Raw genomic sequence first — 15,188 nt, 5'->3', positions numbered from 1 at the left:
GCCCCTAGACCCACGGAACCCCTAGACCCACAGAACCCCTAGATCCACGGAACCCCTAGACCCACAGAACCCCTAGACCCACAGAACCCCTAGATCCACAGAACCCCTAGACCCACAGAACCCCTAGACCCACGGAGCCCCTAGACCCACGGAACCCCTAGACCCACAGAACCCCTAGATCCACAGAACTCCTAGACCCACAGAACCCCTAGACCCACAGAACCCCTAGATCCACGGAACCCCTAGACCCACAGAACCCCTAGATCCACAGAACCCCTAGACCCACAGAACCCCTAGACCCACAGAACCCCTAGATCCACAGAACCCCTAGATCCACGGAACCCCTAGACCTGGTGCCGGTGTAACAGAGGGAAGCAAGGTGAAGGTAACAGACCCACTTAAACCAGCAGCTCCACCGTGAGTTATTGCTACATACATAACAAGGACTAGGACATTATTAGAATTAGTATAATGAATATTGTGTCCCCACAGATTCCCTTCCCCTGGTGCACACAGGATTCTCCTCCCCAATAAACATGGCTGCCCTCCCCCCCCCCAGCACCCTTCAACATCTTCAGGACTGTCAGTCCTCCGCAGGGTCCCCAGGAATAGGACACAATGACACGTCTTACACATTTATTTACTGAAAAGATAAAATGTTACATTGTTTATAGAGGGTGAGAGCGGAAATACAGATAATGCGGAGATAAGAGGGGGGAGGGGGTCTGTGTTGAGGAGCTTACAATCTAAGCAGTATGGTGGCCAACTACAATAATCAACTAGTAGTAGGAAAGTAAGGCATGTGCCTACCAGCACTGGACAAGCTCCACCCATTTCATATCTGTCTCCACCCACTTACATGCTTTACAGCTCCACCCTTCACAGACCACACATGTGACTGAAGCTCCACCCACATAGTCCTCCTTAACCTGGGAAGACCAGGAAGCCGGTGAAGACGCTGTCATTGTTTTCGATGCCGACCATGCCGTTGTAGTCATTGGCGACCAGCCACACCTCCTGTCCCCTCCTCAGCTGGAGGAGGACGCCCCCCGAGGTGACCTGATGAGTATTGGAGAGGTGGTCACAGAAGCTGGCCTTGATGTCGTCATCCACGCGGAGGGTGGTACACAGGTTCTGGGACTGGGAGGTGTGGAACACGAAGTAGTAGAGCCCGGTGATGCGGCACACAAACTTCCCCGTCTCCCGGTTGTAGTCGTTGTCGATGTTGGTAATGACTTCGTTGAACTTGATCGGGACGTTGGGCTGGGGGTGTTCGACCGTGTTTCTTTTCACAGTGAATGCCGACTGATACTGACTCTTGTAGTTACCGGGCATCCCATTGTCCCCTTGGGGGCCCCGCTCACCTTTCTCTCCTGGGGTCCCTGGGGGTCCCTTAGGGCCATTTTTCCCCAATGGGCCTTTTGGGCCTTCCATTCCCTTTTCCCCTTTCAGTCCGGACATGTTCGATCGCGCAGGCAGACCTGCAAAGACAGAAGAGCTCAATCAGATAGACACACAGGTGGTGAGGAAAGAACCGCGGGGGTGGGGCTATATGGGCACTGGGCGGAGTTTATGAGAATGAATTTTTTTTTTAATTGTCCAGGCTTGCCAGACAATGACCCTTCGAAGTGACAGAATAAATCTTCCACTAGGGCCCCATTACAGACGGTACAGACCACACCCCCGAGGATAGGACACACCCACAAAATGCCACTTAAAATGTGGATTGATTATTGATGATGAGCACACACACGTATCGATCCTCATAATAAGATCTCCGCCCCTGGCTAGCCCGACTCTTCCATGAGAATGATGGGATTTCGCCATATGGGCGCCACACTGACATCTGTAGTAGGTGATATGGGGCCCTTGAGGGCCCCTCTGGCTGGACTCACACAGACTTTTGTCTCTGGTCTATGAGCAGAAAATGACCTCTGAATGTTTTGTGTCACCCCGAAATACTTGGGGGAGGGTAAGGACTCTGCCCTGGGGGGGCTATCAGGAGCCCCCCCCCAAGTATGAGATATTGTAGGGAGGAATTACCGATCGTTAATGATGCAGATCCTACATGTGAGGGGCGTCCATCCAACCAATTCATTTCTAGAATATTCCCCCCCCCGGGACCCCCCAGAACACGACTACATTAAAGGAACAGCTACGTCTTCTATGTAGAAGTATTCAGACTTTGGCGCCATGGGCGTGGCCCGGAGATGGGCGTGTCTTCTGTGATATAAATGGTCATTGGCCGGGATCTTACCTTTCTCTCCTTTGGCGCCTTTCAGGCCGTCCCGCCCGTCTCTGCCCGGACTTGCGGGAATCCCAGGGAGACCTGGGATGGGGGAGGAGCATGGCGGTTCTCCGCTGTCCACCAATAGGAGGAGGGAGATGAGGATGAGCCCCACAATCATCTTCACACAATCTGGAGGAGAAGAGAGGGAGAGGGGCGTCAGCAATGACATCATAGTGCGCCGTATGTCCTCACCGTCTGCACCCCCAACCTGGAACATGGCGGCTCCTGGCTGGACACGCCCCCTCTGGGCACCGTGCGCAGACAACGCCGGACATACGATCACCGCACAATATGGCATTAAAGTGGAACTCTGAATCTGGGGGTGTCGATCGTCTGACTTGCCCCACTTTACTGTAATAGCCCCTCCTCCCCCCAAATCCTGGCAATGCGATCTGATTGGTGGCCACAGCAAACAATGGCTGAGGAACTAACAAGGGCATCTATCGCCCCGGGCAACGACCCCCCCAAAGATCCCCTCCCCCCACACTAATCTACACAATTACCCCCAAAAATAAATCCCCCCCAAAGATCCCCTCCCCCCACACTAATCTGCACAATTACCCCCAAACATACATCCCCCCCCAAAGATCCCCTCCCCCCACACTAATCTACACAATTACCCCCAAACATACATCCCCCCCAAAGATCCCCTCCCCCCACACTAATCTACACAATTACCCCCAAAAATAAATCCCCCCCAAAGATCCCCTCCCCCCACACTAATCTACACAATTACCCCCAAACATAAATCCCCCCCAAAGATCCCCTCCCCCACACTAATCTACACAATTACCCCCAAACATAAATCCCCCCCAAAGATCCCCTCCCCCCACACTAATCTACACAATTACCCCCAAACATAAATCCCCCCCCAAAGATCCCCTCCCCCCACACTAATCTACACAATTACCCCCAAACATACATCCCCCCAAAGATCCCCTCCCCCCACACTAATCTACACAATTACCCCCAAACATACACCCCCCAAAGATCCCCTCCCCCCACACTAATCTACACAATTACCCCCAAACATAAATCCCCCCAAAGATCCCCTCCCCCCACACTAATCTACACAATTACCCCCAAAAATAAATCCCCCCCCAAAGATCCCCTCCCCCCACACTAATCTACACAATTACCCCCAAAAATAAATCCCCCCCAAAGACCCCCTCCCCCCACACTAATCTACACAATTACCCCCAAAAATAAATCCCCCCCAAAGACCCCCTCCCCCCACACTAATCTGCACAATTACCCCCAAACATACATCCCCCCAAAGATCCCCTCCCCCCACACTAATCTGCACAATTACCCCCAAACATACACCCCCCCAAAGATCCCCTCCCCCCACACTAATCTACACAATTACCCCCAAACATACATCCCCCAAAGATCCCTCCCCCGCACTAATCTACACAATTACCCCCAAACATAAATCCCCCCAAAGATCCCCTCCCCCCACACTAATCTACACAATTACCCCCAAACATACATCCCCCCAAAGATCCCCTCCCCCCACACTAATCTACACAATTACCCCCAAAAATAAATCCCCCCCCAAAGATCCCCTCCCCCCACACTAATCTACACAATTACCCCCAAACATACATCCCCCAAAGATCCCCTCCCCCCACACTAATCTACACAATTACCCCCAAACATAAATCCCCCCAAAGATCCCCTCCCCCACACTAATCTACACAATTACCCCCAAACATAAATCCCCCCAAAGATCCCCTCCCCCACACTAATCTACACAATTACCCCCAAACATAAATCCCCCAAAGATCCCCTCCCCCCACACTAATCTACACAATTACCCCCAAACATACATCCCCCAAAGATCCCCTCCCCCCACACTAATCTACACAATTACCCCCAAACATAAATCCCCCCCAAAGATCCCCTCCCCCACACTAATCTACACAATTACCCCCAAACATACATCCCCCCAAAGACCCCCTCCCCCACACTAATCTACACAATTACCCCCAAACATACACCCCCCAAAGATCCCCTCCCCCCACACTAATCTACACAATTACCCCCAAAAATAAATCCCCCCCCAAAGATCCCCTCCCCCCACACTAATCTACACAATTACCCCCAAACATAAATCCCCCCCCAAAGATCCCCTCCCCCCACACTAATCTACACAATTACCCCCAAACATACATCCCCCCAAAGATCTCCTCCCCCCACACTAATCTACACAATTACCCCCAAAAATAAATCCCCCCCCAAAGATCCCCTCCCCCCACACTAATCTGCACAATTACCCCCAAACATACATCCCCCAAAGATCCCCTCCCCCCACACTAATCTGCACAATTACCCCCAAAAATAAATCCCCCCCAAAGATCCCCTCCCCCCACACTAATCTACACAATTACCCCTAAACATAAATCCCCCCAAAGATCCCCTCCCCCCACACTAATCTACACAATTACCCCCAAACATACATCCCCCAAAGATCTCCTCCCCCACACTAATCTACACAATTACCCCCAAACATAAATCCCCCCCAAAGATCCCCTCCCCCACACTAATCTACACAATTACCCCCAAACATAAATCCCCCCAAAGATCCCCTCCCCCCACACTAATCTACACAATTACCCCTAAACATACATCCCCCCCAAAGATCCCCTCCCCCCACACTAATCTACACAATTACCCCCAAACATAAATCCCCCCAAAGATCCCCTCCCCCACACGAATCTACACAATTACCCCCAAAAATAAATCCCCCCAAAGATCCCCTCCCCCACACTAATCTACACAATTACCCCCAAACATAAATCCCCCCAAAGATCCCCTCCCCCCACACTAATCTACACAATTACCCCCAAACATACATCCCCCCAAAGATCCCCTCCCCCCACACTAATCTACACAATTACCCCCAAACATACATCCCCCCAAAGATCCCCTCCCCCCACACTAATCTGCACAATTACCCCCAAACATAAATCCCCCAAAGATCCCCTCCCCCACACTAATCTACACAATTACCCCCAAACATACATCCCCCAAAGATCCCTCCCCCGCACTAATCTACACAATTACCCCCAAAAATAAATCCCCCCAAAGATCCCCTCCCCCCACACTAATCTACACAATTACCCCCAAACATACATCCCCCAAAGATCCCCTCCCCCCACACTAATCTACACAATTACCCCCAAACATAAATCCCCCCAAAGATCCCTTCCCCCACACTAATCTACACAATTACCCCCAAACATAAATCCCCCAAAGATCCCCTCCCCCACACTAATCTACACAATTACCCCCAAAAATAAATCCCCCAAAGATCCCCTCCCCCCACACTAATCTACACAATTACCCCCAAAAATAAATCCCCCCAAAGATCCCCTCCCCCCACACTAATCTACACAATTACCCCCAAACATATATCCCCCCAAAGATCCCCCCCCACACTAATCTACACAATTACCCCCAAAAATAAATCCCCCCAAAGATCCCCTCCCCCACACTAATCTACACAATTACCCCCAAACATAAATCCCCCCAAAGATCCCCTCCCCCCACACTAATCTACACAATTACCCCCAAACATACATCCCCCCAAAGATCCCCTCCCCCCACACTAATCTACACAATTACCCCCAAACATACATCCCCCCAAAGATCCCCTCCCCCCACACTAATCTGCACAATTACCCCCAAACATAAATCCCCCCAAAGATCCCCTCCCCCACACTAATCTACACAATTACCCCCAAACATACATCCCCCAAAGATCCCTCCCCCCACACTAATCTACACAATTACCCCCAAAAATAAATCCCCCCAAAGATCCCCTCCCCCCCACACTAATCTACACAATTACCCCCAAAAATAAATCCCCCCAAAGATCCCCTCCCCCCACACTAATCTACACAATTACCCCCAAACATACATCCCCCCAAAGATCCCCTCCCCCCACACTAATCTACACAATTACCCCCAAACATACATCCCCCAAAGATCCCCTCCCCCCACACTAATCTACACAATTACCCCCAAAAATAAATCCCCCCAAAGATCCCCTCCCCCCCACACTAATCTACACAATTACCCCCAAACATACATCCCCCCAAAGATCCCCTCCCCCCACACTAATCTACACAATTACCCCCAAACATAAATCCCCCCCAAAGATCCCCTCCCCCCACACTAATCTACACAATTACCCCCAAACATAAATCCCCCCAAAGATCCCCTCCCCCACACTAATCTACACAATTACCCCCAAACATACACCCCCCCAAAGATCCCCTCCCCCCACACTAATCTACACAATTACCCCCAAACATAAATCCCCCCAAAGATCCCCTCCCCCCACACTAATCTACACAATTACCCCCAAAAATAAATCCCCCCAAAGATCCCCTCCCCCCACACTAATCTACACAATTACCCCCAAACATACATCCCCCCAAAGATCCCCTCCCCCCACACTAATCTACACAATTACCCCCAAACATAAATCCCCCCAAAGATCCCCTCCCCCCACACTAATCTACACAATTACCCCCAAACATACATCCCCCCAAAGATCCCCTCCCCCCACACTAATCTACACAATTACCCCCAAACATACATCCCCCCAAAGATCCCCTCCCCCACACTAATCTACACAATTACCCCCAAACATACACCCCCCCAAAGATCCCCTCCCCCCACACTAATCTACACAATTACCCCCAAACATAAATCCCCCCCAAAGATCCCCTCCCCCACACTAATCTACACAATTACCCCCAAACATACATCCCCCCAAAGATCCCCTCCCCCACACTAATCTACACAATTACCCCCAAACATACATCCCCCCAAAGATCCCCTCCCCCACACTAATCTACACAATTACCCCCAAACATACACCCCCCCAAAGATCCCCTCCCCCACACTAATCTACACAATTACCCCCAAACATACACCCCCCCAAAGATCCCCTCCCCCCACACTAATCTACACAATTACCCCCAAACATAAATCCCCCCAAAGATCCCCTCCCCCCACACTAATCTACACAATTACCCCCAAACATACATCCCCCCAAAGATCCCCTCCCCCCACACTAATCTACACAATTACCCCCAAACATACATCCCCCCAAAGATCCCCTCCCCCTACACTAATCTACACAATTACCCCCAAACATACATCCCCCCAAAGATCCCCTCCCCCACACTAATCTACACAATTACCCCCAAACATACATCCCCCCAAAGATCCCCTCCCCCTACACTAATCTACACAATTACCCCCAAACATACATCCCCCCAAAGATCCCCTCCCCCACACTAATCTACACAATTACCCCCAAAAATAAATCCCCCCAAAGATCCCCTCCCCCCACACTAATCTACACAATTACCCCCAAAAATAAATCCCCCCAAAGATCCCCTCCCCCCACACTAATCTACACAATTACCCCCAAAAATAAATCCCCCCAAAGATCCCCTCCCCCACACTAATCTACACAATTACCCCCAAACATACATCCCCCCAAAGATCCCCTCCCCCCACACTAGTCTACACAATTACCCCCAAACATAAATCCCCCCAAAGATCCCCTCCCCCCACACTAATCTACACAATTACCCCCAAACATACATCCCCCCAAAGATCCCCTCCCCCACACTAATCTACACAATTACCCCCAAACATACATCCCCCCAAAGATCCCCTCCCCCACACTAATCTACACAATTACCCCCAAACATACATCCCCCCAAAGATCCCCTCCCCCACACTAATCTACACAATTACCCCCAAAAATAAATCCCCCCAAAGATCCCCTCCCCCCACACTAATCTACACAATTACCCCCAAACATAAATCCCCCCAAAGATCCCCTCCCCCCACACTAATCTACACAATTACCCCCAAACATACATCCCCCCAAAGATCCCCTCCCCCCACACTAATCTACACAATTACCCCCAAACATACATCCCCCCAAAGATCCCCTCCCCCACACTAATCTACACAATTACCCCCAAACATAAATCCCCCCAAAGATCCCCTCCCCCCACACTAATCTACACAATTACCCCCAAAAATAAATCCCCCCAAAGATCCCCTCCCCCCACACTAATCTACACAATTACCCCCAAAAATAAATCCCCCCAAAGATCCCCTCCCCCCACACTAATCTACACAATTACCCCCAAAAATAAATCCCCCCAAAGATCCCCTCCCCCCACACTAATCTACACAATTACCCCCAAACATACATCCCCCCAAAGATCCCCTCCCCCACACTAATCTACACAATTACCCCCAAACATACATCCCCCAAAGATCCCTCCCCCGCACTAATCTACACAATTACCCCCAAAAATAAATCCCCCCAAAGATCCCCTCCCCCCACACTAATCTACACAATTACCCCCAAACATACATCCCCCCAAAGATCCCCTCCCCCACACTAATCTACACAATTACCCCCAAACATACACCCCCCCAAAGATCCCCTCCCCCCACACTAATCTACACAATTACCCCCAAACATACATCCCCCCAAAGATCCCCTCCCCCCACACTAATCTACACAATTACCCCCAAACATACATCCCCCCAAAGATCTCCTCCCCCACACTAATCTACACAATTACCCCCAAACATAAATCCCCCCAAAGATCCCCTCCCCCACACTAATCTACACAATTACCCCCAAACATAAATCCCCCAAAGATCTCCTCCCCCACACTAATCTACACAATTACCCCCAAACATAAATCCCCCCCAAAGATCCCCTCCCCCCACACTAATCTACACAATTACCCCCAAACATAAATCCCCCCCAAAGATCCCCTCCCCCCACACTAATCTACACAATTACCCCCAAACATAAATCCCCCCAAAGATCCCCTCCCCCACACTAATCTACACAATTACCCCCAAACATACACCCCCCCAAAGATCCCCTCCCCCCACACTAATCTACACAATTACCCCCAAACATAAATCCCCCCAAAGATCCCCTCCCCCCACACTAATCTACACAATTACCCCCAAACATAAATCCCCCCAAAGATCCCCTCCCCCCACACTAATCTACACAATTACCCCCAAACATACATCCCCCCAAAGATCCCCTCCCCCCACACTAATCTACACAATTACCCCCAAACATACATCCCCCCAAAGATCCCCTCCCCCACACTAATCTACACAATTACCCCCAAAAATAAATCCCCCCAAAGATCCCCTCCCCCACACTAATCTACACAATTACCCCCAAACATAAATCCCCCCAAAGATCCCCTCCCCCACACTAATCTACACAATTACCCCCAAACATAAATCCCCCCAAAGATCCCCTCCCCCACACTAATCTACACAATTACCCCCAAACATAAATCCCCCCAAAGATCCCCTCCCCCACACTAATCTACACAATTACCCCCAAACATAAATCCCCCCCAAAGATCCCCTCCCCCCACACTAATCTACACAATTACCCCCAAACATAAATCCCCCCCAAAGATCCCCTCCCCCCACACTAATCTACACAATTACCCCCAAACATAAATCCCCCCAAAGATCCCCTCCCCCACACTAATCTACACAATTACCCCCAAACATACACCCCCCCAAAGATCCCCTCCCCCCACACTAATCTACACAATTACCCCCAAACATAAATCCCCCCAAAGATCCCCTCCCCCCACACTAATCTACACAATTACCCCCAAACATAAATCCCCCCAAAGATCCCCTCCCCCCACACTAATCTACACAATTACCCCCAAACATACATCCCCCCAAAGATCCCCTCCCCCCACACTAATCTACACAATTACCCCCAAACATACATCCCCCCAAAGATCCCCTCCCCCACACTAATCTACACAATTACCCCCAAAAATAAATCCCCCCAAAGATCCCCTCCCCCCACACTAATCTACACAATTACTCCCAAACATACATTCCCCCCGAAAATATCCTGCCCCCACACTAATCTACACAATTACCCCCAAACATAAATCCCCCCAAAGATCCCCTCCCCCACACTAATCTACACAATTACCCCCAAACATACATCCCCCCAAAGATCCCCTCCCCCTACACTAATCTACACAATTACCCCCAAACATACATCCCCCCAAAGATCCCCTCCCCCACACTAATCTACACAATTACCCCCAAAAATAAATCCCCCCAAAGATCCCCTCCCCCCACACTAATCTACACAATTACCCCCAAAAATAAATCCCCCCAAAGATCCCCTCCCCCCACACTAATCTACACAATTACCCCCAAACATACATCCCCCCAAAGATCCCCTCCCCCACACTAATCTACACAATTACCCCCAAACATACATCCCCCCAAAGATCCCCTCCCCCACACTAATCTACACAATTACCCCCAAACATACATCCCCCCAAAGATCCCCTCCCCCACACTAATCTACACAATTACCCCCAAAAATAAATCCCCCCAAAGATCCCCTCCCCCACACTAATCTACACAATTACCCCCAAACATAAATCCCCCCAAAGATCCCCTCCCCCCACACTAATCTACACAATTACCCCCAAACATACATCCCCCCAAAGATCCCCTCCCCCCACACTAATCTACACAATTACCCCCAAACATACATCCCCCCAAAGATCCCCTCCCCCCACACTAATCTACACAATTACCCCCAAACATACATCCCCCCAAAGATCCCCTCCCCCACACTAATCTACACAATTACCCCCAAACATACATCCCCCAAAGATCCCTCCCCCGCACTAATCTACACAATTACCCCCAAAAATAAATCCCCCCAAAGATCCCCTCCCCCCACACTAATCTACACAATTACCCCCAAACATACATCCCCCCAAAGATCCCCTCCCCCCACACTAATCTACACAATTACCCCCAAACATACATCCCCCAAAGATCTCCTCCCCCACACTAATCTACACAATTACCCCCAAACATAAATCCCCCCAAAGATCCCCTCCCCCACACTAATCTACACAATTACCCCCAAAAATAAATCCCCCCAAAGATCCCCTCCCCCCACACTAATCTACACAATTACCCCCAAACATACATCCCCCCAAAGATCCCCTCCCCCCACACTAATCTACACAATTACCCCCAAACATACATCCCCCAAAGATCCCCTCCCCCCACACTAATCTACACAATTACCCCCAAACATAAATCCCCCAAAGATCTCCTCCCCCCACACTAATCTACACAATTACCCCCAAACATAAATCCCCCCAAAGATCCCCTCCCCCACACTAATCTACACAATTACCCCCAAACATACATCCCCCCAAAGATCCCCTCCCCCACACTAATCTACACAATTACCCCCAAACATACATCCCCCCAAAGATCCCCTCCCCCCACACTAATCTACACAATTACCCCCAAACATACATCCCCCCAAAGATCCCCTCCCCCCACACTAATCTACACAATTACCCCCAAACATAAATCCCCCCAAAGATCCCCTCCCCCCACACTAATCTACACAATTACCCCCAAACATACATCCCCCAAAGATCCCTCCCCCGCACTAATCTACACAATTACCCCCAAAAATAAATCCCCCCCAAAGATCCCCTCCCCCACACTAATCTACACAATTACCCCCAAACATACATCCCCCCAAAGATCCCCTCCCCCACACTAATCTACACAATTACCCCCAAACATACATCCCCCCAAAGATCCCCTCCCCCCACACTAATCTACACAATTACCCCCAAACATACATCCCCCCAAAGATCCCCTCCCCCCACACTAATCTACACAATTACCCCCAAACATACATCCCCCCAAAGATCCCCTCCCCCCACACTAATCTACACAATTACCCCCAAACATACATCCCCCAAAGATCCCCTCCACCACACTAATCTACACAATTACCCCCAAACATACATCCCCCAAAGATCTCCTCCCACAGTACCCCTGATACTCCTTCCAGTACTCTCTCTTCAACACCCCCTCCCCCCACCTCACATGATATCACAGCGCCCATGGCAGCTGCCCCTCCTGCCCACCCCGTGTCCCGACCCTGACTCCGACTTCTGTAGTCACCAGACCTCCCCCGGCCTGTGATTGGACAATGGAGGTCACCCCTCTCATCCTTTAACCAGTTGGCCATACACGATAGAATATGATTGTACAATCTCCTTGTCTGTCCAATCAGCCCTCAGACTGCACCCCTGTAGATAGGATTGTACAATCAGATTGGAAGGTGTGTGGTCAGCTGATAATGGTGAATACACAGCCATAGCACACAATGTGACTACTATGGGGCCCGAAATCCCATTGGGGCCCTGGCACTGTCTGGGTGCGTGGATCGTCTCTACAATATGGGAAGAATGGACATTCCAGAACTTGGGGCCCTTTCATAAACCCTTGGTTCTGACCCCGCCCCTCCTCCTCAGGAAGGAAGCTGATAGGAGGACAGATTCAGGTACTTCTACTAGCTGCCGGGAGCCCCACATTCATCAGAATAAAATCCACCAATCAGCAGCCACCTGTCACCTCTCTGACTGCTCTGCACCTAAGAAAGCTGGAATCTGATTGGTGATTACAGATCATTACCCTACAGACAGTGGTGGGCACTTACCTGGTGGGTGATTCGTGGACGCTTCTCGTGAAGTGGAAATCTTCTGCTATAATCAGCTCTACACTCCCCCCCATCCCCCCCCCCAGGAATCACCACTTTCACTTCCCCATCCTTCCCGCATATCGCTGGCAATCTGCCCCCCCCCCCCCCCCCCCGCAGAGTCCCATGACCAATCACTTTCATTTCTGCTTTCTTCAGCCAGCCATGGGGAAGGAAATCACAGATGTCCAGAACAGTGAGGGGGGCCCCCAGGGGAGCCATGAACAGGGCCCCCAGTCATTGCTGAAGAGCCCCAAGATCTAACCAATGTAGCAATGGGGTCTCTGACCTGGGGTGGAATATTGTCATGTGAGGTGATTGGTGGGCCCCCCAGTCTGCAGATCAGGGTGGGTGGCAGGGCGATAGTTAGGGATTCTCCCCTGTAATGAGGTCCTTTACTGACCAGTATATCGTCCACCTATGGACATTGGCCATCATAGCAATAGGGCTGACAGAACAAATCTGAACGATCAATGGGCAGTGAGGGCCCTCTGATGGGACCATTCCTGAATTCATGACCCTTATGATGGGGCCCCCTGCAGGAAGAGATATTAGGGGCCGTAATGATCCCACCTCCGGGATGCATCCAATTCTTCACATTTCTTCCAATGACACCCCCCACCTATGAAATGCCACAGAAGGGTCCGTTCCCCACCCCAGGGAGCGTTCCTCCACCCCCCACCTATGAAATGCCACAGAAGGGTCCGTTCCCCACCCCAGGGAGCGTTCCTCCACCACCCATCTATGAAATGCCTCCAGAAGGGTCCATTCACCACCCCAAGGAGAAATCTCCCCCCACCCCACCTATGAAATGCCACCAAAATAGTCCATTCTCCACCCCAAGGAGAGATCCTCCACCCCCTACCTATGAAATGCCACCAGAAGGGTCCATTCCCCTCACAAGGAGAGATTTCCCCCCACCCCACCTATGAAATGCCACCGGAAGAGTCCATTCTCCACCCCAAGGAGGGATCCTCCACCCCCCACCTATGACATGCCACCGGAAGGGTCTATTCCCCACCCCAAGGAGAGATCCTCCACCCCCTACCTATAAAATGCCACCGGAAGGGTCTATTCCCCACCCCAAGGAGAGATCCTCCACCCCCTACCTATGAAATGCAACCGGAAGGGTCTATTCCCCACCCCAAGGAGAGATCCTCCACCCCCTACCTATAAAATGCCACCGGAAGGGTCCATTCTTCACCCCAAGGAGGGATCCTCCACCCCCCACCTATGAAATGCCACCAGAAGGGTCCATTCCCCACACAAGAAGAGATTTCCCCCCCACCCACCTATGAAATGCCACCAGAAGGGTCCATTCCCCACCCCAGGGAGAGATCCTCCACCCCCCTAAATATGAAATGCCACAAGAAGGGTCTGTTCTCCACCCCAAGGAGGGATCCTCCACCCCCCACCAATGACATGCCACAGGAAGGGTCCATTCCCCACACAAGGAGAGATTTTCTCCCACCCCATCTATGAAATACCACCAGAAAGGTCCGTTCACCCCAAGGAGGGATCCTCCACCTCCCACCTATGAAATGCCACCAGAAGGGTCCATTCTCCACCCCAAGGAGGGATCCTCCACCCCCCACCTATGAAATGCCACCAAAATAGTCCATTCTCCACCCCAAGGAGAGATCCTCCACCCCCTACCTATGAAATGCAACCGGAAGGGTCTATTCCCCACCCCAAGGAGAGATCCTCCACCCCCTACCTATAAAATGCCACCGGAAGGGTCCATTCTTCACCCCAAGGAGGGATCCTCCACCCCCCACCTATGAAATGCCACCAGAAGGGTCCATTCCCCACACAAGAAGAGATTTCCCCCCCACCCACCTATGAAATGCCACCAGAAGGGTCCATTCCCCACCCCAGGGAGAGATTCTCCACCCCCTACCTTAGAAATGCCACCGGAAAGGTCCATTCTCCACCCCCCCACCTATGACATGCCACCAGAAGGGTCCATTTCCCACCCCAAGGAGACATACTCCACCCCACCTATGAAATGCCATGAGAAGGGTCCATTCCCCACCCCAAGGAGAGATCCTCCACCCCCTACCTATGAAATGCCACAAGAAGGGTCAGTTCTCCACCCCAAGGGGGGATCCTCAATCCCCCACCTATGACATGCCACCAAAAGGGTCCATTCCCCACACAAGGAGAGATTTCCCCCCACCCCACCTATGAAATGCCACCAGAAGGGTCCATTCCCCACCCCAGGGAGAGATCCTCCACCCC

The 15,188-nt window shown here is 51.3% G+C and overlaps 1 protein-coding gene across 2 annotated transcripts; it reads right to left on the bottom strand.

Moving 5' to 3' along the window:
• Window positions 1-622: 622 nt before the first annotated feature.
• On the bottom strand, window positions 623-13,043 carry C1QC (complement C1q C chain). 2 transcript variants are annotated; one of them, XM_073601422.1, is made up of 3 exons: window positions 12,909-13,043; window positions 2,258-2,419; window positions 623-1,481 (listed from the first exon to the last, which is right to left on the bottom strand). In XM_073601422.1, exons 2-3 carry the CDS (start codon window positions 2,406-2,408, stop codon window positions 925-927), a joined length of 708 nt encoding a protein of 235 aa, XP_073457523.1. In that variant the 5' UTR covers window positions 2,409-2,419; window positions 12,909-13,043; the 3' UTR covers window positions 623-924. The 2 variants fall into 2 exon arrangements, with proteins under 2 accessions (XP_073457523.1, XP_073457524.1); XM_073601423.1 differs by lacking the exon at window positions 12,909-13,043 and adding an exon at window positions 12,240-12,263.
• Between the last annotated feature and the right edge of the window lie 2,145 nt (window positions 13,044-15,188).

Source organism: Aquarana catesbeiana, linkage group LG10, assembly GCF_042186555.1.
Source record: "Aquarana catesbeiana isolate 2022-GZ linkage group LG10, ASM4218655v1, whole genome shotgun sequence".
NCBI lineage: Eukaryota > Metazoa > Chordata > Amphibia > Anura > Ranidae > Aquarana > Aquarana catesbeiana.
This window is presented reverse-complemented; position numbering and strand designations above follow the sequence as displayed.